The sequence below is a fragment of the Notamacropus eugenii genome, chromosome 1 (assembly GCF_028372415.1).
Source record: "Notamacropus eugenii isolate mMacEug1 chromosome 1, mMacEug1.pri_v2, whole genome shotgun sequence".
NCBI lineage: Eukaryota > Metazoa > Chordata > Mammalia > Diprotodontia > Macropodidae > Notamacropus > Notamacropus eugenii.
Genome location: NC_092872.1, coordinates 8,785,689 through 8,813,357, shown reverse-complemented (window position 1 = coordinate 8,813,357; position 27,669 = coordinate 8,785,689). Strand labels below are relative to the sequence as shown.

At 41.7% G+C, this 27,669-nt stretch overlaps 1 protein-coding gene across 5 annotated transcripts in view; it reads left to right on the top strand.

Moving 5' to 3' along the window:
* Nucleotides 1-27,669, top strand: part of CCDC13 (coiled-coil domain containing 13) — a 107,841-nt gene that overhangs the window by 3,727 nt on the left and 76,445 nt on the right. For 3 of the 5 annotated variants that reach the window (XM_072652184.1, XM_072652212.1, XM_072652221.1), the window contains exons 2-6: nucleotides 5,060-5,084; nucleotides 7,934-8,155; nucleotides 9,091-9,239; nucleotides 16,790-16,932; nucleotides 24,216-24,305. In XM_072652184.1, the coding sequence (XP_072508285.1) occupies nucleotides 7,935-8,155; nucleotides 9,091-9,239; nucleotides 16,790-16,932; nucleotides 24,216-24,305 (603 nt within the window). In that variant the 5' untranslated portion in view covers nucleotides 5,060-5,084; nucleotide 7,934. Of the gene's footprint in view, nucleotides 1-5,059; nucleotides 5,085-7,933; nucleotides 8,156-9,090; nucleotides 9,240-13,551; nucleotides 13,631-16,789; nucleotides 16,933-24,215; nucleotides 24,306-27,669 lie in introns of those variants that run through there. The other 2 variants (XM_072652193.1, XM_072652203.1) reach the window with 2 other exon arrangements.

Below are 27,669 nucleotides of genomic sequence, written 5' to 3'. Positions count from 1 at the left end.
GAGGCTGCATTGAGTGCACAATCATCTGCAAACAGAAAATCATGCACTAACACTCCCTCCACTTTGGTCTTGGCTTGTAGCCTTTTCAAGGTGAGGAACTTACTATGAGGACAGTAGTTGACCTTGATGCCGTATTCATCCTCATTGAAAGCATTTGTCAACATGATGGCAAACATCATGCTCAAAAGCATGGGAGCTGAGAAGCGTTCCAGGTGGAGGAACCAATGGAGCATTTTTCACAGGCCTTGCTTGGGGGGAGGCATTTTCTCAGAGGAGAATGAATGCAGAGCATGTTTAGAGATCAGAGAACAGTCCAGTTTGATTAGACCATGTAGTACATGGAAGGCAATCATATGAGATAAGGCTGCATCAGGTGGTGTGGGGCCTGCAAATGATACGCTAAGAGGCTTCAGCGTTGGGCTCTTTAGGCAATAGGGAATCACTTATTTTTTTTTTAAAATATATTAGTCAATGAATTAATTTTTAATTTTCAACATTCACCTCCGTAAGATTTTGAGTTTCAAATTTTCTTCCCCTCCCTATCTTCTCCCCTCCCCAAGATGGCATGCAGTCTTATACAGGCTCCATATATATATATATATTCATATTAAACATTTTCATATTAGTCATGTTATAAAGAAGAATTAGAACTAATGGGAAGAACTACGAGAAAGAAGAAACCAGAGAGAGAGAGAGAGAGAGAGAGAGAGAGAGAGAGAGAGAGAGAGAGAGAGAGAGAGAGAGAGAGAGCAAACAGTCTGCTTTGGTCTGCATTCAGAGTCCAAAGTTCTTTATTTGGATGTGGATTCACTTATTTTTTTTTTCTGAGGCGAAAAGTGACATCACTAAGTTTACCCATTTTTAATGGTCCAATCTGTGATTTCACTGGTGCAGGGAACACCTCTGAGGAAACTTCCTCTCCCCATGGAGACCAGTGACTCTTTTGCAATGTACAGTTTAGCTGCCTAAGGCCCTCAAGGGGTAAATCTGATTTGAGGACCCTCTGTGGGCTTTCTCTGTGTCACCATTGATGCCCCTCAACTTTGTGCATGACAAAGACTGTTCTTGCAGAGTTCTGAAGGGTAGATTGGAGAGAGAATGGAATTCAGGAAGGTGAAAAAGGGGGCCTGTATGAGGCGGGTGGTAAGAGGGGACAGATGTGAGATATTTTAGGAGGTGAAATTCACAGGATTCTGTCACTGACTGGATATGAGAACTGAAGGAAGGTGGAGAGTCCAAGATACTCAAAGAGTCACAAATACAGGAGAGAGCGTGAGGGTGAACCATGGGGCTGCAGATAGAAATAATGACAGCAGGAGGAGGATTTTGTGGGGAAAGATTTGTGGGAAACGAAAATTGGTTTGGGACATGCTGAGAAGCAGTTGTCAATCTGGCATTCTCATGTGGAGGATGCAGGTCTGAAACTCAGAAGGAAGAGGTCAGGACTATAAATGTAGGTTTGCGAGTTACTTGCTTGGAGTAAATAGTTGAAGCTTTGAGGGTGAATAAAATTCCCAGAGGAAAGAGTGTAGACAGAGAAAGAGACTAGGGCCAAACCTTTGGGAAAACACTCAACTCAAGGGACTGGAAAAAGAATAAGGAACCAGAAAATGAGACAGAGAAGTGGTTAGAGATACAGGAGTTAGAACCAAGAGAATACTGAGTCTCTAAAACCAAAGGAGAAGAGAATATATAGGAGGAGAGAGAGAGATGATGAGACTAAATAAAAGATATTGCATTTGGCCTTGGTGACCTTAGAGAAAATTCAAGAGAGTGGAGAGAATCAAAATCAAATTACTACGGGATAGTGGTAGTATCTACTATCTATGGGATAAGGCTTAAAGTGCCCTAAACAAGTGACTAGTCACATTGTCCATTAAGCCATCCTCTGTCAAATTTCAGATGTCAAGAGTTCTGCTTTTTGAAAATGATGGTTCACCACCAATTCATGATTTCAATAGGGTATATACATCAGAGAGATGAGAGCCAGGTGAGCAGCAAGGTATTAAGTGCTGGAGTAAGGGTTCATTGTGGCTGGATCCATCAGTGTCATGGAGACATGAGGGTTTGAGCTGGGTCCTGAGGCAGATCTATGTAGCGTTTACATAGACAAGGGACAGTGGTAGGATATTCTAAACAGAAACCAGCAAGAAGGCAAAACCAAAAATGTTGAAATCTGCATTCATAAATCATCTTTGCATCTATAAAACAAGAGAGATAGGCCAGGTGATCTATAAGGTTCATTTCAGTTATAACTCCTATCACTCTAAAGTCCTTCTTCATTGCCTCATTGAGGTATGGCGATCACTCTGGGTCCTTGAAGGTTAGACCAGTGGTTTATCTGCAAATGCTACCAAGTTGATGAGGTTTTTAAATGACCAGTTTGTAAACAGACTCTGTGGTTGTCCTTTGCCAGAGGATGAATCATTTTGGACACAGTAAGCCAAGAAAACTAAGGCTGGGAGAGCCAGCAATGGGCATTGCTAGAGGGAATTCACTCATGCTGATGAACAAATGAATCTTTGAATTAGTGAAATATACATAAACCTTACTGTGTTCACTGTGTTCTGTAGTGGCATTGATTTCCACGCATACTGCAAATGCAGATGCTAATTCTGATCTGGGGAAGAAAGAATATTGTTGCTTTTATAATCTGTACTGGATCAACCACCTTCTATTGACCTTTTCATCTGTCCAGCTCTAATTTTGTTTGTGTGCTCCTTTAATTGTCACTAAATTATGCTTGTTTAAGCACGATAAATCAGCTCAGATGACTCCTAATGTTGCTCACTCATCTGAGTAGCACTTAACCTCACTGTTGGCCAGGATATTGACAAAAGATGATATTGGAGCAACAGTTGTTTATCTTTTCAAGTATATCAAGCACTTAGGAAAAATGTAAATATTTGATGAACTCAGGAAGAGCTAAAAATTGTACCGTAACCAAATAATAAAATTGTGCTTACGGCATACCTCTCTGTAACTGTGCAGACTGATTCTGCAGGGAATAGATAGCTCATAATAAAAGTGGCAAGTTCTGAAGTGCTGTAAGGTTGACAAAGTGCTGTAGAGATATTATATCATTTGATCCTCCCAGCAACCCAGGGGGGTAGGTGCTATCATTATCCCCATTTCAGAGATGAGGACACTGAGGCAAACACAGTTAAGGGACTTTTCCAGGGTCACAAAACTAATGTCTGAGGTCAGATTTGATTCAGGGCACCACCTGCCTATCTCTTGTGAAGTTCAGGGTCCTTGCCCTCAAGGAAACTCCAGTTGAATTGGGGATATGACAGGCATTTTAAAAAATTAAATAATAGTCCAAGATAACAAGTAGAGAGGTGATATTTTTGGAATTTTTTTTGCAATTTTGAAAAAAATAAAAGAAATCATTGGCCAATTTTTTTTTTTTTAAAGAAAGAAGTCAAAGAGAATATATTGATTAGGCGTCACATGAGGGGCACAGGCAGGTGACTAAGAGGAACTCAGAGGAAGGAGAGATTGTTTCCAGTGTATGTAGTAAGATATGGCTCTGTGCAGACCTTAAAAGGCAAAGAAAGATTATGGTACCATAGGATTTAGATCCTGAAGGAACCTCAGAAATCAGCATTTTACATTTGGGAGAACCGAGGCTCAGAGGAGGAAGTGACTGCTAAAGTCCATACTGGTAATAAGGAACACATCTGATACCAAGTTCATTCTTTAAAAAAAAATATTGCTGCCTTTTGTTTTTAGATCCCACCCATATCTAGATATAACTTCTAATTCCACCCTGAAATTCCATCATCCTTTGTAACGGGGGAAAAAACAGTTATATAAAAAGCAATTGATTCGGTGGTTAAGTCTTATAATGTGTGCGACATTCTATCCTGGTACCTCTCTACCTCTCAAGAGTATTTTAGGAGCACAAGGTTAGAGATGGAAGGGACCTCAAACATCATGGGATCATAGATTTAGAGATGGAAAGGACTTCAGAGATAATTTTAAAGATGAGGAAACTGAAGCCTTGTCCTCTGATTTCAAATCTAACCCTCGAAATTCTTTCCACTGAGCCATGATATATGTGAATGTGCGTATTATAACATAAAATGTATATTACATATATACATATTGTGTATGTGCACACAATTATATGTGTGTACCACATCATTATCTGCTGTCCAGAATTGGGAGTGATATTACAATTTCTCAGTCCAGCTTCCTTTATATTCTCTGTCATTGTTCTCCTGGTCCTGCTTTTCTCTCTCTGCCTCTGCTCTTAGGAATTTTACATCATAACATATCTTTGTGATATTTATTATTAGCTAAATTGTTATTAGCTAAAATCTAATCTAAAATTAGCTAAAATTCGCCTTTGTGATCGCTATTTATCGTTATTAGCTAAACCTCTCTATTACACATTCAAGTTTGTAAAAGCACTTTCTTTATAATAACTTTGGGAGAATTATCTTCATTTTATAGTAGAGGAAAATTAGGCCCAGCCAGGTGCAGGCTTCCTCCGCTCCCACGAGGTTGGCAGTCAGTGGTAGAGTCGAAGCGCTCTTTCTTCCTCCGCGCCCAGAGCTCTGGGCTGGGGCTCTGGCGGCGGATGTGCCTGGAGCCCTTTCAGACGCTTGCTGATCGGGAGGTGTTGCCCTTGTCGAAGACTCGATTTCCTTTCTCATTAAGTGGGCACAGTAATACTCACGCTGCCCCCACCTTCACAGGGTTGTTGGGAAGAAAAACCTTTGCAAACTCAAAGGTGAGATGTCCTGGAGCTTGTTTTTATTCCCTCCAGGCTGTAAGCAGCCTTCTGGAGGAGACGTTTTGAGGATCGCACCAGTAAATTGGGGCTTGGCCAGGTATACGTTTGGGCTTCTTCAAAAGTTCAGGGGATGGAGAAACACTTGCAAATAAAGTCACTTAATTAAGGAGAAAGTTGCTCCTATACCTCTAACTTAATTGTAACAAGCATTTACAGAACGCTTTAAAGTTTACAAAGTATTTTGCATACATTGTATCATTTTCTTAAAACAACCGTGGGAGGCAGGTACTTAACTCTTTTTTTTTTTTTTTACAGACAAAGAAAGTGAAGTTTAGAAAGGGTAAGTGACTTGTTCTTTGTCACTTAGCTACTAAGTGTCAGTGCCAGGATTTGAACCTAACTTTAGCAGGACATACGTAATGTAACGCTGCTTCTCGTCCCCGGTTAAACCTAATGAAAATTAAATGTTATCATCTCAGAAAGCCATTCTAATTAGCATTGGGGGAAATACATACACTTATTTTTTGCACTGAATGAAAGAAAAAAGATATGCATATTTAATGAAAGTGAAATCCATTTTCCAGTATTTTGAATACCCTTCTGTTGTTCTGGAGATGGTTTAGCAGAGCTGGAAAAGCCTGGGGGCTGAATTTAGAAATGTCTGCCCCTTGGGAGCTGGGTAACCTTACACAAGGCTCAAGTCCTCACTTGGACTTTGTGTCAGCACCGACATTCTATGATTCTGTAGTTAGGGGAGAATAATAATACATGTTCTAGGAAGAGAGACACTGTATTTATTATGCACATGAGAGTGTGGTTTCACCCACCTCCCCTTTTGCCTGCTTTTAATTCATCTTACATAAATCTTCCTTACACACAGATTTATTCTTCTGTTCAAACATCTTCAATTGTTCCCCATTACCTACTTTGTCACTGTTCATTCATTTCAATCCTATCCAGCTTTTCATGACACCATTTGGGGTTTTCTTGGCAAAGATATTGAAATGGGTTGCCATTTCCTTCTGCAACTCATTCACAGGTGAGGAAAGAGGCAAACAGGGTAAAGTGACTTGCTGAGGGTCACACAGACTGTCTGAGGCAGAATTTGAACTCAGGTCTTCCTGACTCCAAACTTGGAGCTCTATCTACTGTACCACATAGCTGCTCACCTCACCTACTTAATAAAATTTAAATTCCTTTAACTGAAGGCCTTCCACAATCTGGCATGACCTTATCTTTCCAGTCTTATCTCCTACTACTGTCCTCCATGTAGTGAAGTTCCATTCCAACTGAACAACATTCTGTCCTCTGAATATGCCTTGCTTGGGGGCTGTGGCTTACCTAAACTACATTTCAGACCTCTTTCCTTTCTTCTAGAATGGAGCACAATAAGTCAATATTTAATGTTTGGTGAATTGAATTGAACATGGAACGTGAGAAATAGAAGATACTTTAAGAGATTAATTGGGGAGAGTGGGAAGGGCTCGCTCAGCCTGTGCCTCTCCTCCAAATATCAGGATAGCAGGGATTGTGCTGAATTTATTTTTTGCATCTCCCCTAACACCTGGTGCAGTGTTTTGTGTGTGGTAGGTGTCTGTTAATGAATGAATGACACAACAAAATTAGGACAAATCAAATTTCTTTAAGGTTTATAAAGTACTTTCTCAAAGTAAGCCAGTGAGACTAGGTAGCATTATTGTCCCCAACTTACAGGTGAAGAGCTAAGGCTTAGTAAGACTAAGTGACATAAGAGACAGGGTAAGAATTGAAGCCAGATCTTCTGATGTTTAACCCAAAGCTCTTTCTGCTTAAACACACTTCTTGCCTAGTTCATATTAGACACTTAATACATATTTGCTGGTTGATTGTAAATGAATCTCTTCTGATGAGGTGCTATATGATGGATTTTGGGGATCGTTTTGTTGAGGTTTTCAAAAAGTTTTTAATTTATCAGAATAAGAGCTATTTTCTAATTGATAAATGGTCAAAGGATATGAAATGACAGTTTTCAAAAGAAGAAATCCAAGCCATCAACAATCATAGGAATAAACATCCCAAATCACTAATAACTAAAGAAATATACATTAAAGAAACTTTTAGATTCTGTTTCCCAGCCATCAGATTGGCAAACTTGACAGAAAATTACAATTGTTGGAGGTTATATGAGAAAGCAAGCACATTTATAACCTCTTGATGGAGCTGTGAATTAGTCAGCTGTACTCCAAAAGTCAATAAATTGTGCATATCTATTGACTCAGCTATAGATACCCATGCTAAGTTTATGCCCTAAAGAAATCAAAGAAAGGGAAGAGGACCCCTCATCTCAACTGGAAACTAAGGGATGGAAGCCCATCCACTGGGGAATAGTTAATAAATTATGACATGCATAAATAGAATATTATTATGTTATAAGAAATGACAAAAGTGCTTAATAATAGGTTTAATAAGATTTAATGATAATAAGTATAGCTGGCACTTATATAGCTTTTACTTAAGAACTTTTCCATTATTATCTCATTTGGATCTCATAACTACTCTGAGAAGTAGGTGCTATTACAGTCTTTGTTTATAGTTGAGGAAATTGAGACAAACAGAGATTAAGTGACCTGCCCAAGGACACATAGCTAGTAAGCATCTGAGGCTGGATTTGAACTCAGGTTTATTTGAACTCAGGTTTATTGAACTCCAGGCCTAGGACTCTACCCACTGCACCACCTAGCCTATTGTTTCAAGGAAACCTGGAAAGATTTGTATGAAGTGATAGAGAGTGAGGTGAAGAGAACCAGGAGAGCAAGTTATGCAACTACAACAATGACAACTTGAATGCTGACAACTTTGAAAAACTTAGGACACAATGACCAACCATAATTCCAGAGTATCCATGATGAAACATGCCATGCCCAGAGAGATGATGGACTTAGGGTGCCATTTGAGATACGTTTTTGAACATGACCAATTCATGGATTTCTTTTGCTTTGCTGTGTATAAAGGATTTTATCTTCCTTTTCTTTTTCTTTTTTTTTTTCAGTGAGGTAGATAAAAGTGGAATGGAGAGAAATTAGATTTTTTTAAACTAAAAAAATATAAAATAAAATCTTTAAAAATCGATTAAAGAAGTTTTCAGAAAGTATCATCCGAATTCTCTGATGCGCTTACTAATCACCTTTCTGCTTGTGGGTTTTTGCACAGAATGGAATCTGAAGAAGGGATGCATGAGAATTTACGGCTTCAGTTTAAGGCTCTCCAGGAACAGCAGCAGAAGAGGTTACAAAGACAACTGGAGAAGAAAAGGGAAAAACACATGAGCCTCCAAGGAGGTGGAAATGACCCAAAGGCGACATTTGGAATCCAGAATGAGCTCAATTTGCTTCTAGAGGGAGGGCAGCCAGCCACGGATACCTTCAGCCAAAGGTAAATGGGGGCATGCCCAGCAAATCTGCACTAGGAGAAGTATGGAGTGAGGGAAGAAAGGGGGAAGAGGAGAAATGATGGAAGATAATGGTGCCGAAGTCATAATGTTTAGATGGTTTTTTAAGTATGAGAGATTGATTTCAATGTAGTCTTTGCTTTCATTGTTTGTACATTTGATCGAAGGCCTGAGCTCTGTTTACATAATTTTATACAAATGTATTTGCGGAGCATTTAAAGTCAGATTGAAATGAATGCTCGTTATGATTTGGTTTATTCACTTGATTTCCTCTTCAGAAAGAAGAGAGTGTTTTGCATTAAGAAATATGTTTAGCATGATGCTAGTGGGTTTCCCAGGAGCTGACTGGTTTTCATATGATGGTATGCTTCTGAGACGTCTTTAAAGCTCATCCTCTATCATTTTCTCTTTTGCCCTTTGCCCTTTCCTTTTGGCCTCAATCTTCCCAGGATATCACCACACACAATCAGGAATGAACTCTGGCTTCTAAACCGAGTTCAATGGAGGCCCTTTTTGTTTTCTTGGTATGCTGAGATTGAGCTTCTTAACAGCAGAAGGGACACCTAGCTTTGCCATTTTTCCTAAATGCCTCTCAAGGTCTCGTTGCATCCATTCAACACTTGAATGATCAGTGATCCCTTTGGTTGGGGCACTCCCTTCATGTCTTCTAGCTCTTTCAGTGTTGTGTCTAAGAGCAGTCATTTATTACCTGCTGGCCAACCCTGGTGGTGAGCTTCTCTGAGTTTAACGAGACTGACAGACACACAGTCCATTTGGAGCCTTTTCAATTTGGGAGGAACTGTGTGTTGTTTTGAGATGATTTGACAACAAAGGGCCCTTTCCACCTCAGGGGGATTCACTGAAGGAGAATGTTAATGGAGGGAACATTGAATGAAATAATGACTGGTTTGACTTGTAGGTTGCTTGAAGAAGAGATTGAACAGCTCCATGAACAACTCAGGGAAATTGTAGATGAAAATGGAAGATTGTATAAACTGGTGAAAGAAAAGGACTTTGAAATAAAGCACCTCAAGAAGAAAATAGAAGAAGACCGATGGGCTTTCACAGGTAGGGCTGCAGAACTCGGGAAAATCACTTCTCTGGGACTCTGTTTTCTCATCTGTGAGATGAAGAAGTTGTACTACATGGTCTCTCTCCAAGGTCCTTTCTAGCACTAATGGACCCTAACCCCATGAGTCTACAGGGATCTTTAGCAGAGATCTTCTCCATCGCTTTTCTAGACCATGAGACTGACGTTCTACTGCATACCTTTGCTGCAAGAGACAATCATTGAGACAGTTTATCTCTGAAGCAATGATAGTTCAAGTTATAATTTCCCCTGCTCTCCTTATTGCAGGGAAGCATCCCTCCTAGTCTCTCTGTCTCTGTCTGTCTGTCTGTCTCTCTTTCTGTCTCTGTCTCTGTCTGTCTGTCTCTCTCTCTTTCTCTGTCTCTCTCTCTCTCTTTCTGTCTCTGTCTCTGTCTGTCTGTCTGTCTCTCTTTCTCTGTCTCTCTTTCTCACTCTCACACACACACACCAACACACATACTATGTAGTCTCTGGTAAAGAACCCTGGGCAGGGTGTCAGGAACTAGGGTCTTAATCCTGGTTCTACCGCCACCACTGAGCTATGTGGCCCATGGCATACATGATCTATGGACCTGCAGTGTTGACTCATGCGGTCCATTAGTGCTAGAAAGGACCTTCCTCAAGGGAAGCCCAGTTTACCCCAGTGTTTCCTTGACATTGCAGAGCCATCAGGGACAAAGGGTCTTAGGGCTGGAAAGGACTTCAGTCATAATTTAGTCCAACTCCTTCATTTTACAGATGAGAGAACTGAGACCCAGAGAGAGACCAAGTACAAAGTTTTTCAAATGCTGCATAGTAAATCCTTTCAGCTAACTCCCTGAAGGGGAATTAGGACATGTAGTATAGGGGAAAGAATGCTGGATTCTGAGTCTGAAGACCTACTTTTTAGTCTTGGTTTTCTTCCTTTTACTTGCTGTATGACCTTGGAGAAATCCCCTCCCCTCCCTGAAGCCTCAGTTTCCTCATCTGTAGAATGAGAAATCTGTATTAGATGATCTCTAAGCCTGAAATTTGGTGTTTTATATTCCAAAGGACCTTCTAACCCTAATATCCTGGGAAATGTGTGCAGGAGTGGCCCAGCCAGAAAGGCTTCATGGTCCACAGTGTCCTCTCCTCTCTCCCTCTTTATAGGCTTCATTTCTTCCTGGACTTTAGAGCTGTTTCTGCCTACTGTACTTTCACAGCTTCCCCAGCTTCTTAGGACACAATGAACTTCCTCTTTGACTAGACCAGATTGTAGAAATCTCTTCCTCTTAGACCAGTGGAAACAAAGTTAGCCCTCACCCTAGACTAGACCTAGGGTAAGGGGAGAAGTAAGAATAGAGGGTTAGAATTGAAGCCAATAGCAGAGTCTCTATGAGGGGGAAGAGAAGAGAACCCCATTGTTGGGGGGAGAAGGACGGAGGGTTTCTGTGGTCACCCAGGTAGGCTGAAGGAATGGACACTTGTGGTTTACACTTGTCAACCAGGGATTGCAGTATATGGTTTAGAAAGTTTTATTCTCAGGATTTCAGAGTACTGATAGAATGAAACCCTTGTAACATTCATGTAAATGACAGAGGGATCATTGCAGACATTTAGGATTTTAAGGTTAATGCTCCAAGATCCCCAAACAAATCTGGAAATGGAAAATGTATCTCAGTACTGGTCACATGCAAATTTTTAGGCGAGTTGAACCCTTCACAAGTAAGGGGATGATGGCCGGTTGTTGTTCTTCCAGCTTAAAGAGGACCCAAATGACCTCACTACGTTGGGGGGAAGGCACAGCGTGTCCATCTGTGTCTGATCAGACCAGCGCAAGCTCAGAAAGCTCTGGCATAGTTCAGGTACACATAGTGCATAGGAACCTTTGGATTGGAGATGTCTCTAAATTTGGGCAGCCCACATTCTTTTGAAAAGTATGACCAGACTGAGCGAAGGTAGCAGTGAGCTGGCATGTGTAAAGGCAGTCATGATGGCTGATGGAAGAGCTCTTCACTTAGGGCATTTCCTCATACTTGGCAAGTAAGGGAGGCGTTGTGGTGTGCTGTGCTGCTCCTGGAGTCAGGCAACCTAAATTCAAATCCTGCTTCTGAACTTACTAGTTGTGTGCTTATGGGGGAGGTGTGTAACTTTTCAGATCCTCGCTGTCTTTGCCTCATACTACCTCCCTCAGGGTTATTGGGAAGAAAACTTGAAACGTTAAAGTGCCCTGTCATTGAGAGCTATTATTGTTAATTCAGTAAAAAAAGAACCTTTGAAAAGTCTCTCCAAATGTATCATTGCTGTTCAGAAAACTTCTGTCCACTCATGTAGTATTTAGCTGGAAGGAGCCTATGGGCCAGGCCATACAGAAGGCAAGATGAGACCGACATCCATCACTTAGCACCACTCTTGGATCAACCCAGACAGATGCTTCACAGTGACTGATGATTGGAACCACAGGCTGGATATGATGCTGGACAGCACTGAGAGTCTGTCAGCAAGACCGAAGTGACTGAAAACATTTCCCATTCCAATACTGCCCTCTGGAATTCCCTCTCCATAGTGAACAAGCTTCCCATAATCCTGGGTGGCTTTCCTTCATACTCTACCACTTTCAACTCTCCCTTTATCCCTGTCACTCAGCAACTTCCTTGAAGTTCACACAATTAACATTTTCCATTCAATGGAGATCACTGCAGCTATTGTATATTGCCTCAACATGATTCTCCCTTCCTCAAGGAGTCTAGCGACTGGCTTGCCGTCTTCCTCTTCTCCCCACTTGCTCTCTTTATACTAGGAGATTGATATGACATTGATGCTCCCTCAGGTTCCCTGACTTCCCAATTCCTCCGTCTACTTCAATTCCATGTCCTATTCTTTTACTTTATCTCAGCCATAGATTGGAATGATTATATTCTGGATCTCATTATCACTCACAGCTGTTACATTTTTAAAACTAAACACCCCCCCTCCCCCAAATGCTCCGGTATTCTTCTTTCTGACCATATGTATCATTCCCTCTCTTTCAAGGCCTCACTCTCATTAAATCTATTCTTTTCCTGATTCCTCTTAAACTTGACATATCCAAAACAGAACTTATTTTTGTCTTTGTCAAAGGGACCACCATTTTTTAGTCTCCCAAGTTTAAAGCCTTTGCTCATTTTCTGCTTTTGACTCACTCTCTGGTCTGCTCCACCACTGACTGTTTGTTACCCCCCACCCCCCACTCCCAGGGACAATTCTACCCTGAAGCCAACTCAGTGAATGGTGAGCTCCTGCTTGGAACTGACTGACATATATCATGAGAAAACCCTGCCCTATCACTCACTTTCCACTTCTAGCTCACCCTCCACTTTGTTCTACCTCCACCACAGCTGCCAGGTCTTCATATGGGGACCCCTCCTTCTCCCTTTCAGAATGTAAGCTCCTTGAGAGTATAGAACACTTTGTTTTCTTGCTTTTGTATCCCCAATCTTAGCAATGTCTGGTACATAATAAATCCTTTCTTCCTCCCTTCCTCCCTCCCTCCCTCCTTCCTTCCTTCCTTCCATCTACCTACCTATCATCTATCTACCTATTTATCTCTGTCTATCTATTCATCTGTCTACATTTTCCTTGACTCACATGTCCAGTTGCCAAGTCTTGCTGTTTTTTTTTTCCTCTACTACATGTGTGGTATTCATCTTCTCTCTACTCACATAGCTACTACCTTTCATCACTTCTCTCTTGGGTTAATTCAACAGCCTTAATTGTTTTTCCTACTTCAAGTCTCTCTCCACTCCAGTCCACCTTCCACACTGCTGCCTCACTGATTTTCTTTAATTGCAGATGTGACCATGTCTCCCCACTCCCCAGTCTAGTACAATAGATCCCTGTTGTCTCTAGGATAGATTTTTCTTTAAAAAACAACCAACAAACTTTAAAGACCTTCACAATGTGACCAAAATTGTATTTTCAGTCTCATTTTGTATTACTTCCCCTCCCACACTCTGGAATCCAGTCACACTAACATCTCTTTGTTCCTTGTATGGTATACTTTGCACAACTGTGTCCTCCATATTATTATACTATTCCAGGAGACAGAAACTTAAAGCCATGAAAACAAAGCATTTGTGAGACTGCTTAACTGGCATTTCACATTTCACCTCAGGTCTGCACTGTCCACCCACAATTACCTCTACTCTGTCTTCTGGCAAGCCTGGCCAGGGACGGAGCTCTTCCCCCTGATATCAGTCCTCTTTGTTCAAGGGACCTTTGACTTCTGGATCTTTCAGATTCACAAGGTGGCCTCCAGGGCTGGAAATGTCCATCTCAGGGCTGCTGCTCAGTCACCTATAATCAGGCAAAGAAACATAAAGCAGAAGAGGACATTGAGGTTCTGAGATCCAGCCTCTGACTTGCTCTGGTAGGACATACTCTTTAACTACTCTGGGCTTCCAGAGAAAGGCAGCCCCTTCCCTTATTCCACAAGTACAGAGGCTTGAGTGAGTAGTCCTGATCTGCATCTGGGCAGAGAAGAGAGGAACAATGGGCAAGCCACTGAGCTGTGTTTTTTTTTGTCCTGGAATTCCTAGAAGTTCCCAGGGGTGTTCTGGTGCACATTCTCTGAAATGGTTCCAGTGTGCCTGTTCCCATACATGTTTCCATAGCCCACTATACTAAGGAAGCCGCCTTTACTGCTGTGACTGGTAGCGGGGAGAGGGAAGGCCCTGTGTAGGAGGAAGCACTGGACCTGAGCTTTGAAGTAAGGTGAAGAGGGAGGATATGGGGAACAGCCTGGGCAAAGGTGCAGAGATGTTAGATGGAATATCAAGTATAAGGAATAACAAGATCAGTTTGACTGGATTGGATAGTGTGTGGAGGGAATTAGTATCTAATAAGCTTGGACAGGGACAGGTTGGAGTAGTTGTGAATGGCTTTAAATACCAAACAGAGGAGTTGGTATTTGATCCTAAAGGTGATGGGGAGCCATTGAAGTTTATTGAACAGGGAAGTGGCACAGCAGCTGTGAAAGACACCTTCTAGAGGTATATAGAAAAGATACCTCCTCTCTAGAGGAGGCTTGAAACAGAGAGATCATTTAGGAGACAATCGTAGCAGAGAAGCAGGGGGTGACGAGTGCCTGAACTAGGGGAGTGACCTTGTGAATGGAGAGAAGTGACAGATGTAGGAGCTGGTGGGGAGGCATAATAGACAACATTTGGTAAGAATTGAGGATGACTCAGATTATCAACTCAGGTGATAAGAGGTATCTGGACAAAAATAAGGAAATGGGAAGTGGTCAAGGACACATATGGGGACCTTAACCTTAGCAAAGAATGAGACATATTAATGCACCTATAATAACAGAGGGAAATGGTGGAAAGAATATTGCATCTGGATTCAGGAGATCAGATTGGAATCATGGTTCTGATGTCACTCTGGAAGAGCCACTTACCACCCACCAGGGCATCAGTTTCCTCATATGTGAAACAGAGCTTGGGCTAGATGAGGGGGTTCCAATCTTTTTTCAGTCCCTATGCTCCTTGGCTTTCAGTAACTTTCTCCCCCCCTCCTTTTTTTTAAAATACAAAAGCAATTAAATTTTAAAGTTTACCATGAACCTGCACATAGGAAATTTTTGAAAAAAGATTTATTTTCATAAAGAAAACTATATTTGGTATATAGAAATATGTTTGGCTATTATAAAGTTATTAAATATTTATCAGAACAGTCAAACAATTAGTGGGACCCTTAATTCTTTTTCTTATCAATCAATAGCTTTCTTCTTGATATCCTTTGTGAAGGCGATCCCTATATACCATGTTTTGTTTCCTATTTGTTTCTTGCCTTGAATTTGACTGAGAACAGGACTGAGAATCCTTATTCACAGAGATAAGTTTTTATAAACAGAATTAAACCTCCGTAAGCATGTTTAGTAAGAATAGTGTATGCTTCTCTAAGAGCATACCTCAAATTGTGTAGGTTCATAGAAACGAATTCACTAGAAACCAGTTAAGGATTTCTTTTTAACTGGGTTATTGTTATTGATTTTTTCTTCTGGATCTACAGGCAAAGGTTTTCATATCCAAACACTCTTTTGCTTTTGTCAATGGGAATTATTCCTTCAACTATCTTCCAAATTTTTTAGATGCTGCATAATCTGCTTTCCTACCTCTATCCACCTCCTTGTTGCTCTTTCTCCAGTCCCTTGTTTTAAACAATATTACTTTTGGGATATTTCAATAGGATAATATTCCTATTTGCCTCATTTTCCCCATACCTCCTCGACATGCTTCTTGTATCCCTGGTGGTAGCTGTTGGACTAGATCATGTATGAGGTTACTTTCAGCTCTAAATCCTATGAAATCTGTGCTGTGGTTGAGTGAAACCCTCTTCCAGCACCAGGTGGCACTCTCAGTCTGTACAGCAATTGTAAAGGCACCCTGAAAAGAATCTTGCCGAGTCTCAGGAGCTAGCTATGATGGAACTGTCAGAACTGGAAAGATCCTGGGAGATCCCCTAGACCAACACCCATATTATGCAGATAAAGAAGCTGAGGATCACCCGTGACGTGGCATTTGTCTGAGGTTTCACAAGTGAGAGAATCAGAGGACTGGAATCCAGAGTTCCAGTTCAGTTTCCCCACTATGCTAAGTGTCTTTCCAAAGCTGAAACTTTGATTTCTAACATCACAGGTGCTGTGGTATAGTAGGAAGAACCTAGGATTTAAGAGTTCCCATCCTGGCCCTGCTATTACTTAGATAGATAGAGCATTTTTTAAGTTCTTGCTACGTGCCAGACACTGTACTAAGCACCGAGGATACAAATACAAACAAGCTAGAAGGTTCTTACCCCCAAGAAGCTTACATTCTAACACGGGAAGCAATATCTATAGCTAGGAGCTTGGGATGGCTTGGGGAAAATGTTGCAGAGGAGGAGGAGATTACTGGAGAGTGCAGGCATCAGTGAGCGGAGGCAGGCATGGCTGAGGGCCTTCCTAAAATAGGGGTCACAGAACTATTACCAGCTCCTAGAGTTGTGACCTGGAATAACTCCGTTAACATCTCAGGACTTCAATTTTCTCATCTCCAGAATGAAAGGGTCAGACTAGATAGTTTCTGAATCTTCTAGCACTGAATTTTCTGACCTATTACCTTTCTGTTTTAAAGTTTGAGTCTGTGGGATCCCAAAGCAGCCACATTTACATTCAAAGGATGCCACACTCAGGTTTCATTGACATGATAGTCAGTGAGTGGGTGGAAAGGGTAGAAGAAGTCTTATAACCAGAAGGACCTTGGAACCTGTACTTGAGTCTGGGCTCCAAGACTTAGCTGCTCAAGTCACTTCATGAAGATTCAATTTCCTCCCCTATAAAGTGAGGATAATAGTCTTTGCCCTCCTTAATATATCGAGTCCTTAGGGGAAGGATGCTTCTCCTAAGAAATGGCAACTCTTGGATTGCCATGAATTGCCTGACGAGCTCTGACCTCTGCCTATTTTGTGGGGAGAAAAGCTCTGGGGTTTGGTGTCTGAGCGGGCTCAGCTTTAATTGGCCTTGTCCTTGTTCTCTTTCTTTATCCAGGGACAGCTGGTATGGCCGGAGATGTAATCGCGACCAAGATTGTGGAACTGTCTAAGAAGAACCGGGAATTGACGGCTGAGACAGAAAGTGAAAAAACCAGAGTGAAACAACTGAACAACCGAGTCCGAGATCTGGAAAGAGAAGTGAGGTGTTTTGATCATTTCAGTGCCTTGAAATCATTCCGGTGCTGCTGGAGGACTTTCTGGGTCTGAGTTCAAGTTTCCTTTGCGGTTCTTGAGCTTGCTGTAAGCCAGCTGGGGCAGCAGCAGAGCCCTTTCTCTCTCCAGAGAGGACCAGAAGGGAGCCATGAAACAAGGCGAACGGCAGGCCAGTCGTTCTAATTGCTAATTTGCTTCAGAAAATGCAAGTGTGATTTCTTGAGTTGCCATTCACTTTACTCTACCTTTTGGTTTTTCATGTTACCTGCTCATCAGAATCTAACGTGAAACTCTCTTATTATGAGCAAAGGCACATCCAGTGAATTGTCTTCCCTTAGTTCATAAGGAAAATGAGCTGAGCCAAGCAGGGCTCTCGAGTCCATTTGGACTTGGGTTTAATTCTGGGATTCTGGTTTTCTTCAACTGCCTATGATACAAATGTATTAAACACTGACTGTGTGCTGAGTTCTGTGCTCAGTGCTAGGTCAGATTAAAAAAAAAAGCAAACACAATTCCTGGCCTCAAGTAGCTTATAATCTAGTAGAGAGACTAAATAGATAACTACATAATATCAAGTGGAAATTTCATTAGAAAGTCACAAAGTGCTATGTGAAGCCTGAGAACAAAGATTATTAGCAAGGGCTAGAGTGAGTAGGAGAGAATCAGGAAAAGCTTCAAGTTCAACAATGAACTTGTATTGAATACCCACAATTTTCCAGCCACCATGCTAAGTGCTAGGGATACCAAGAGGAAAACAAAACAGGAAAAAGAGGTGACTTTGGAATTGTGTTTTAAAGGATGGGTAGGAATTAAATGGGCAGCTAGGTGGTACAGTGGACAGACCTCTGTGCAGTCATGAACACTTGGGTTCAAATCCAGCCATAGACATTTGCCTCAGTTTCTTCATCTGTAAAATGAGCTAGAGAAAGAAATGTCAAATTGCTCTAGTGTCTTTGCCAAGAAAACCCTAAATGGAATGAAGGAAGAATATTTTAGGGCAGCTAGGTGGTGCAGTGGATAGAGCTCTGTGCCTAGGGTCATAAAGACCTGGGTTCAGATCCAGCCTCAGACCCTTACTAGCTGTGTGACCCTGGGCAAGAAACTTAACCCCTGGTTGCCTTGGTTTCTCATCTATCAAATTAGCTGGAGAAGGAAATGGCAAACCACAGAATTTGAATCCAGCCAGCACAGGATTTGATTGCTTTTATCCTGACCTGCTTTTAAGCAGGTGGGCCATCGAACACCTCATGATCCCTATCTATTTGGCATTCTAGCCCCCCAGGTACCACCTCAGACATCATCCAAATGCAGGGTATCAGCTAGGAGAAGTAGCAGGGAGGTAAACTATGGTCCAGAAAGAGAAAAGGGTGTATCCAGGTGGAAGCAGGCATAGAGTTTTAGAAGTAAAATTCTACCTGGCCCGGTAAAAAGAGCCAAATGTCTGGATGGCTGGAGTTGCAACCCTAAAGGGGAGGTTTATGAGTCTGGGATAACTACTACTGGTAGCAGCAAAGCTCTGAGCGGTGAGCTGAGCAAGCCTCCTCAAAGGACAGTGGTCCAGCAGGCCCCACACACAGATGGACTGCTCTGGGCTGCCACTGGGAGTACAACCTAGAGAAGGAGAGCAGAGCCCTGCGGTTATGGTGCCTTGTAATAATGGAAGCTGACTTTTATGTAATGCTTCATATATGTTATTTCATTTGAACCTCACAACTACCCTGTGAAGTTGACGTTTTATATTACTTTCCCTATTTTATAAAAGAGGAAACTGCAGCCAAGTGTTACCCATGGTCACTGTTTGACCAGTTCTCTCTATAGTAGTTTTAGTTCCTTTCCAAGAGTCAGTCTGGCCCCTGGCATCATCTGATGTCTTGGTGAGGCCATGGACTGCTTCTGCTATGCCCTGTCCTGACCTCAATGCACTACTGAGGCTTGGGATGCCAGACTAGAATTCAGGCCATAGGTTTGTAGAGCCTGGAGGGACCTCTGGGATTATCGAGTCCAACCGACTTGTTCTTGTGGTTCTTCAGTCATTTTTCAGTCGTGTCCGACTTTTCATGACCCATTTGGGGTTTTCTTGGCAGAGATACTGGAGTGGTTTGGCATTTCCTTCTCCAGCTCATTTTACAGATAAGGAACTGAGGTAATGAGGGTTAAGTGACTTGTCCAGGGTCACACAGTTAGGAAGTATCTGAGTCTGAATTTGAATTCATGAAGATTCCAAGCCCAGTGCTCTACCGCTGTATCACCCAGCTGCCCCGTCTCATTTTACGGTGGTGGGAAACTGATGTCCAGAAGAGGAAAAGGCCTTGTGAAACCTCATAAAAGCAGAGCTGGATTTCAGCCCAGGGTTTCTGTCTCTAATTCTGCCACACTATCTCCTGACTCCCAGTCCAGAACTCTTTGCTCTACAGTGTGGAAGCCCCCCCAGGAGCATTACCATCAGCTTGTTTTGTTTGGTGGCTGTTAGGAGACTAGATCTCTGGTGTCTTTGACCAAAGACAGGGATTGTGGTTCAAACAGCTAAGACATGAGGCAAGAACATGCCCTTTGATGGGCCCCGGGAAACACCACTCTGCGACCCTTGTCCTATAAAATCTTCACTGTTGGCAAGAATATTAGTGGGGGAAATAAGAAAGAAACCTTTGCTCTCTTTCGGTGGTCCCACTTCAAGCTGTACTCATAGACCTATCCTGTGGCTAAATGGAGGATTCTTGTCAATCTGATGCTTTTCAGCTGCATTACAATTAACCTCCAAATCACCATGTCCTTGGCCTGGAGGGAGCCTTGGGAGGCTCCTCAGTCTGAGCTGCATCTAAGCCATTTGGGAAAAATCATCATTCTATTCTAAAACAAAAACAAAAACAAAGCCTCCTGGGAAATCCTACAACCTTCCCTGCACACGTGTAGTAAGGAAATTCCATAGGCACACCTAAATTTTAGCTTGAGTGCACTCTATTAAAGTGAGTGCTTTCCTGTCAAATAGCTCTGAACTGATAGGTTTATCTGTCTTGGTTTCAATCTGGGCTTGCCACTTTCAAGGTATGTGACCTTGGGCAAGTCACTTGACCTCTCTATGTATCAAGCTGTGAAATAAGGAAGATGATATCTGTATTACCTACTTCACACGTCCATTGATGAGGTTCAGGCTGCATGCTCAGTGAGGCAAAAAATAAAATAAAATAAAAAATAAAAAAAATAAAAATGATCTAGCAGGCAAAGCAAGTGAATAGGATGTTCACAAAGAGAGGAGATAGCCTCACTGTCCTCTGCCCTGGCCAGACCACACTGAAGGTGTTGTGAGCTGTTCTGGTCATGCATTTTAGAAGGATAGTTGAGAAGGAGCACAGAGGAAGCCAACCAGAATGATGAGAGCTCTGGAACCCTGCTATAGGAGAATCCGCTGAAGAAATGGTAATATTTAGCCCAGAGAAGAGTGCTTGACTACGTCATAACCTACTCAAATGCCTGTGAGATCAGGGTTGGTTTTTTTTAGATCTGATGTCTGGAAAATCTTCCTAGCATTTAGAGCTGTCCAAAAATGGGGTGAGCAGCCTCAAGGGGTGATGAACATTAAAGCTGTAAAAGTAAAAATCACTTGTGGGGTACGCCATATTGAGGACTGGATGATCATGAAAGTCTTTTACAACTCTGAAAAACTGTGAAATGAGGATGTCTCCAGAGTGCTTTCTAAACTTTAAAATGTTATCTAAACCTCAGCTCTCACCATCATTTCCACTTCCATCACTCCGTAGCCTTAGATCTGTGTCCATTTACATGAGTTGGTGGGGCGATGCAGTTCCTGTCTGGCAGCTGACCCTCTGGTGATGAGCTCCATTCGGAGCCGGGCTGATGCTTGGATGACATTCAGTCTATTTCTGGACCTACACTTGAAGTCTTTCCAGCTTGGTCGGAACAGTGAAAGCTTGAGCTTTATTAGCATCTCTCTGGAAAGCCCCGAGTCCCCTCCTCACCCCAAGGACATATCAAGAGGGACTATTAGGGCAAGGCTAAAGAATACATTTTTTATTTTTAATCATTTAGTGTTGCTTGGAGTTTATTCTGAAACAAGTTCCTGGTATGACATACAAAAAAATTTGAGAGACATAGTTTCTGGGAAATTGGTAATTTTATTAATTACTTATAGCAGATAATTAATAAAAGGGGTGAGTAGCACTCTCAAATGCCGAAGACCTAGCATGGTGGCTTCTGATGTTTATATGCCCTTGGAAGAGGCATATAAGAAAGGCAGCAGTCAACTGACTGGTTAACAATTAATGAGAAAAATGAATATTGGAATGGGGGGCTGGGAGACATGACTGATCACCCAGCTCCAACGGGCTGGATGTCACCCACATGACATTTTCTTTCTAAAGTTTTTCTCATTGTGTGGGGCAACAATTCCCCCTGAATAGGAAGGACTAAGTGGGATAAGTGTTGGGGCAAGATCAGAGATCTCCTAGGAAGACTGGACTTTGAAATAGGGAAAAAAACCTCTGGAGCCCCCCAATAATTAGTTATTTAATATAAGAAAGAAATAATTATTTCTCTACCTGGGAGGTGCTACCAGTTTCATAGGCTGTGCTGCTTAGAGTATTGAGATAGGAAGTCATTTTGAACACTTGTATTGAAGGATGTTAGAGCTGGTAGGGACCTTAGAGATCACCTAGTCTGAAGTGCTTATTTTTTGGAGAAGAAAACTGAGGCCTAGATGGACAGCTAACTTGTCTAAACTGGCATAACTGGGAAGTGGTAGAAATGAGGCTGCAGCTGAGAGTGCTCCTCTGCCTGTATCACCATGTGATTTCAGTCCTTCAGGGTACTTGAAAATCAAGGTGTGGAGGAAAGAGGGCTGGCCTCTGAGTTAAAATCTCCAACACTAGCTTTGTGACTTTGGGCCTTGCTTTATCTGGGGGAGTCCCACCTTCCCCAGCTGTAGAGTGTGAAGAACTATTTGGTAATGTGCTTTGCAAACTTTCAAGTGTTATGGAAATAGGAGTTAAGTCTAAGGAGGTTTCCCATTCTGCTTAGTAAGCCCCCTCCAAACCCAGAGGACCTTGCCTCCTTCTTGACTGAGATCTGATGTCATCTAACAGGAGTCCTTTCCACTTCTCAAAACTTCTGTGTCCTCAGCCATCCTCTCCTCTCCTTCACTGTCTGAGGAAGTTGCTTACATTAAGGTGAGGCTAACTGCTGCACCTGTGTCTTTGACCTTTGCCCCTCTCCTCTCCTCCAGGACCTCTTTTCATCAATCATTCTCTCTCTCCCTTACATGTTAAATCTCTTCCTCTCCACTGGTCCCTCTTTCTCCTCTTCCAGAAAACATGCTCAGTTTTCTCATGCTAAAACAGAACAACAAAAACACCTTTCCTCATTCTGCTGCTCTCTTGGATTACTGATCATCTACTTCCTTTCACCAACAGGTTTCCTGAATAAATAGTGTCCCCTTCCACCTTCTTATTCCTCACCACTCTTCATCCCATACAATTTTCCAATGCCATCCCTCCTCTGTGTGGTCACTGCCCTGCAATGGCAAAGTTGGCGAGGGTCAATCCAGCTCTCTTGCTTCGCCACCTCTCCTCACAACAGGGCATCAGTCCTTCAGCTCTCAAACAACTCTCTCCTGAGGACCCTCTTTCTTTAAGCATGTCATTGAAGAAGTCTCCTTCCTCTGGGAAGCTAGTGCCTGAACTCTCAAATTCAGGAACTCTAGATCTCTTGAGGACTCTAGAACTTGCATGGAAAGGCCAGCCTCAGGAACTGCTGTGGTGTTTGACCTAAGCTCAGAAAAGGAGACAGGAAGGCACCCAAATACTGGAGATCCAGGGACTCCCTTCACATACTATCCTAGGCAAGCAGAGGCCATTTGTCACCCACTTCTCATGAAAATTAACTGTTTTCTGCTCCTAGGCAATAGGAGGGAGAAATCATGCCTTCCCATCCCCCTTTGCTGTGCTTGAGTCTGAAAATCCAAAGAAGGGACAGTGCAGAAGAAAGGGGTGAGCCATTCCCAGAGCTTACTTTTATAAACTATGGGGGTAGGAGGACTCCTTGGACAAACATCCATCTCCCCTGGCTCTCAGTCGCCAATCAGTCTAGCTTGGACATAGCTCAGTGACTAGGACCAATTGGAGGAGCTCTCTAAGTCCCCCCAACAAATTTTTCCCTTACCCATCCCTTTAGTTACCAAGTAAATAGGGGAAGTATCCGCTCTATTAACAAAATATCTTTTTTAACTGTTCTCATCCTTCTTGTTTCCACGGCCATCATTCCAGATAAGGCCCTCACTCTCCTTTGCCTAGAATCTTACAGTAACATCTTTATGACTCTCCATTTTCTTCCCACTCCCTAATATACTTCATGTCACAGCTTGAAGCATTTTCCTGAATCATATATCACATCACACCATTCCCCAGCTCAAAAACTGTGCTTGCTTACCAAATAAGAAGTCCAAACTCCATAACTTGGTATTTAAAACCCTCCACATTCTGGCTTCAACTTAACTTTTAAGCTACTTCTTTTCATATATTCCTTGCTTCAGTGAGACCAGACTGTTGTTTACCCCACATGCATTGCTTTAATAAATATGTATCTTTGCTTTTCATTCTCTCCTGGGCTCCATCTGAAATATTCCCTATCATCAGATAGAGACAATTTGCCCACCTATTAAAACCCAGTCAAACAGCACCACTTCCATGGAATGGAAGAAATCTCTCCCTTAACTGGTCTGAAAAATGCTTTCTTTCTCCTCCTATGCCCTTGACATTCTAATTTGTTTTATGTTTATCTATGGGCTTATTTTATCACCCCTACTGGATACCAAACCTTTGAAGGCAGGGACTACGTCTTATTCGCCTTTGTATCTCCCTTGATGACTGCCATAGTTGTTTTGTCCATAGCAGGCACTTAAAAAAGGTTTGTTTGAATGAATGTTGTCCAGTGTGTCTGGCTTCAAGTAGTTTAAACTCCTCTTGGTTTTTCTGACCACTTACCTCTCTTATCACCAGTCTCTCTTCCCATTCCTCTGTCCCCTTTTCTGTTTCCTCCTGCGTCCTAATGTAGGTGCTCTTGCCCAACCTCTCTTTTTGTCGTTTTCTGAAAAATAATAACACAACAATTATAAATATTCTGAAACCATAAAGTCAAAATTTAAATGTTCAATTGTAAACCCCCCTCCTTCCCCTCTCCCCCAGCATCAAAGTGCTTTACTTTAGCTGGGGAATTGCTGAATAGAAGCAAATATTAAGCTGAATCATTTGCTTTTTCAGCTACAGACAGCTTTGACAAAGATCCAGGCACAAGGAGGCCGAGATTCAGTCACCAAGCAGTTCAATCCCAGGACAACAGAAGGAAACGTGGTAAGAATGAGGTTTTAACCTGAAGACTGTGTCTGTTAATTTATATCTTTTCATTGTTGTGTTGTCTGCTCCATTTGGGTGAAACAATTTATCCTTGTATTGGCCTTAAATAACTGCCTATCATCTGAAATCTCTAAGAGAATTTGAGCAGATGTGTAGTCGTAGGTTTATAGATACTGGCATGTTAAGGGTCCTTCGGAACCATCTAATTGACTCCATCCCTGACCAGCTGTATGACCATGTCATAACTTCTTAGAGCTTGTTTCCTCATGTGTAGAACTGGGGTGAGGATACTTGTATTGCCTCACTCAGAGGATTGTTCCAAAAACAAACTCTGCTTCCTGCTCCTTAACGTTTTCCCTAAATATGCATTATCTTTATTCTCATCTCACTCCCTCAGTTTATAGGCAAGGAAACCAGGAGAGTTTAGGTTAGTGCTCAAGGTAACATGGGCCACAAGGCTGTTAAATACCTGAGTTGGGATTTGAAACAAGTTCTCCGATTCTTTCCACTATATTAGAGGCTCCTCATTGTTGAGGAATTGGTAACCATTCATACTTTAATGTGAAAATGTCCCTTGTTCAATTACATCCGATTCTTCATGACCCCATTTGGGGTTTTCTTGGCAAAGATACTGGAGTGGTTGGCTGTTTCCTTCTCCAGTGTGATTAAGGCAAACAGAGGTTAAGTGACTTGTGCAAAGTCTCACAGTTAGTGAGTGTCTAAGGCCCGATTTGAGGTCAGATCTTCCTGACTTCAGGTCTAATGCTCTATCCACTGAGCTGTCTAGCTGCCTCTAGTAGAAGAGGGTGCCCCAGGGTTATTTTGACAGGATATGTTGGAGTTACTATTCTTATTATAGTACATTCAGAGGATACTCCAGAACCTAGGAATTGTAGGCAGGTTCTGGGGATTTGGCCCATGAATGGAAATACAACTTGGAGTTAACACTAGAGGGGCTTCATCTAGGACATACTTGGGTTGCCCATGCATTTCTAGGGTCCCATAGGAGTAATTCTCCACCTGGGACTTTCCTTATTGGGTAACCTAGTTTTTCAGGGATCCACTAGAGCAAAATTAGCATGTTTTTCCTTTTGTTTCAAGCTCTAATTATATCACCCGTTTTCCAAGGTGCTTCCTTTACAAGCCGGATCAGTCTCTCTGAGATAACACTTGGGTGGTTGTATGCTCTGGTACTAATATCTGTTTATTACTCTACCCATTATGAATGTGGGGACTAATAGGAACAGTATGAATTTTGTATCCTTCAAATTCTGACGATAATGGTTAGTCATTTTTCAGTCATGTCCAACTCTTCGTGACCCCACCTGGAATTTTCTTGGCAAAGATACTGGAGTGGTTTGCCATTTCCTTCTCCAGCTCATTTGACAGATGAGGAAATTGAGGTAAATAGGGTTAAGTGACTTGCTCAGGGTCACATAGCTAGTAATTATCTCAGACTGGATTTGAACTCTTGAAGATGAGCCTTCCTGAATCCAGGCCTGGCACTCTATCCATTGTACCATGTAGCTGTCCAATTTGCAATTTGCCTAGAGTGTACCAAGAGAACTATTCATGCTCATTTTTATAAATCAATTTTTATTAATGTCTTTTTTTTAACATTGCCAACATATTCCCTTCTCCTTTCTTTCCAAGAGAGCCACTGCTTAACAAATAATATTTTTAAAGGCAAAGTAAAAAAGAACAAAACGTATCAGCAAAACTGATCAATACATAGGAAAAAATCTGAAAATGTGTGCGATGTATTATACTCATAGACTTCCCATATCTGCAGAAGGCTGGGATAGGAGTGTCTTCTCATATATTGTTTTTTTTGAGTCATGAATGTTCTTTGTAATTTTGCAAATTCCCTTTTTGCATTTGTGTGTGTGTGTGTGTGTATGTGTGTGTGTGTGTGTGTGTATATGTGTGTGTGTGTGTGTTCTTTCAGTTTACAAGACTGGTCATTGTGCATATTGTTTTCTTGGTCCTGCTTACTTCACTTTGCATTAGTTCATATCTTTCCGTGCTTCTCTGTAGTCACCATATTTGTTATTTCTCATAACACGGTAATATACCATTACATTCATGGACTACAGTTTCTTTAACCATTTCCCAGCTGATGGGCATCTACTTGGTTTGCATTTTTTTGCTCTTACAAAAAGTACTGCTATGAATATTTTGGTGTACATGGGAACTTTCTTGTTAGCAGTAGTCTCCTTAGGATATAAGCTTGGTAGTGGAGACTCTGGGTCAAAAAGTGTGGACATTTTAGTCATTTCATTTGCCTGATTCCAAAATGATTATACTGATTCACAGATCCACCAAAAATGTGCGAGTGTACTTGCTTGTCTTCACATAACCCCTCCAGCATGGACTATCCCCACCTTTTGTCGTCTTTGCTAATTTATAGGATCAGGGGAAACCTCAAGTTTGTTCTGATTTGCATTTCTCTTATTATGAGTGATTTGGAGCATTCTTTCATATGGGTTGTTAATAGTTTGAAAATTCTTATTCAGAGAACTGTTTAGATACTTTGACCACTTATCTCTTGGGGAATGACTTTTGGTTTTATATATCTGTTAATTGGTTATATTTTTTGGATACTAAACCCTTAACAGGGAACTTGGGGAATGACTTTTGGTTTTATCTATCTGTTAATTGGTTATGTCTCTTGGATACCAAACCTTGAACATGGAAATCTGACATAAAGTTGCTTTTTTCCATTCAGTTGCTCCCCTTCTTATTCTAGCTACATTAATTATGTTTGTGCAGAAGGTGTCCAGTTAAGGTCCATAGCTGTAGGTATATGGTCAGTTTCTCTTCTAATTTTTTATTGCATAATCTTTAATATGAAGGTCATGTGGCTATTTAGAATGCATTACAAAATATGGTGTAAGGTATTAATCTAAACCTAATTTCTCCCAGGCTGTTTTTCACTTTTACTGGCAGTATTTTTAAAAAATCGTGCCATGAGTCCATATCAGTTTATCTGAGATTCTTATGGACTCTTTTTTCATAGGATAACATTTGCCTGCTGGCCTAGAAATCCTGAGTAATCAACTCCAAATGCTTAATTCCTTTTTGTGAGCTGCACACTCCTTTGAGGCTTTTCTGAATTTATTTAAATTATAAAATAACAAAGTTGTTCCCATGACGCATGAATTTAGACATTCGGCTGGATATTTCCCTTGGGTTGAAAGAGGATCCCAGGAAATATTATAGGTAATCTATACATTGCAAGAATCCAGAGAAATTTTTGCCCTCGGATTAAATTTGGTCTTTGAATGTGGGTCTGAAGTAGAATAGATCCTTTAATGGGAAGGGGAAAGGATGAGAGCCTTAGCCCCTTCTAGGTCCAGCA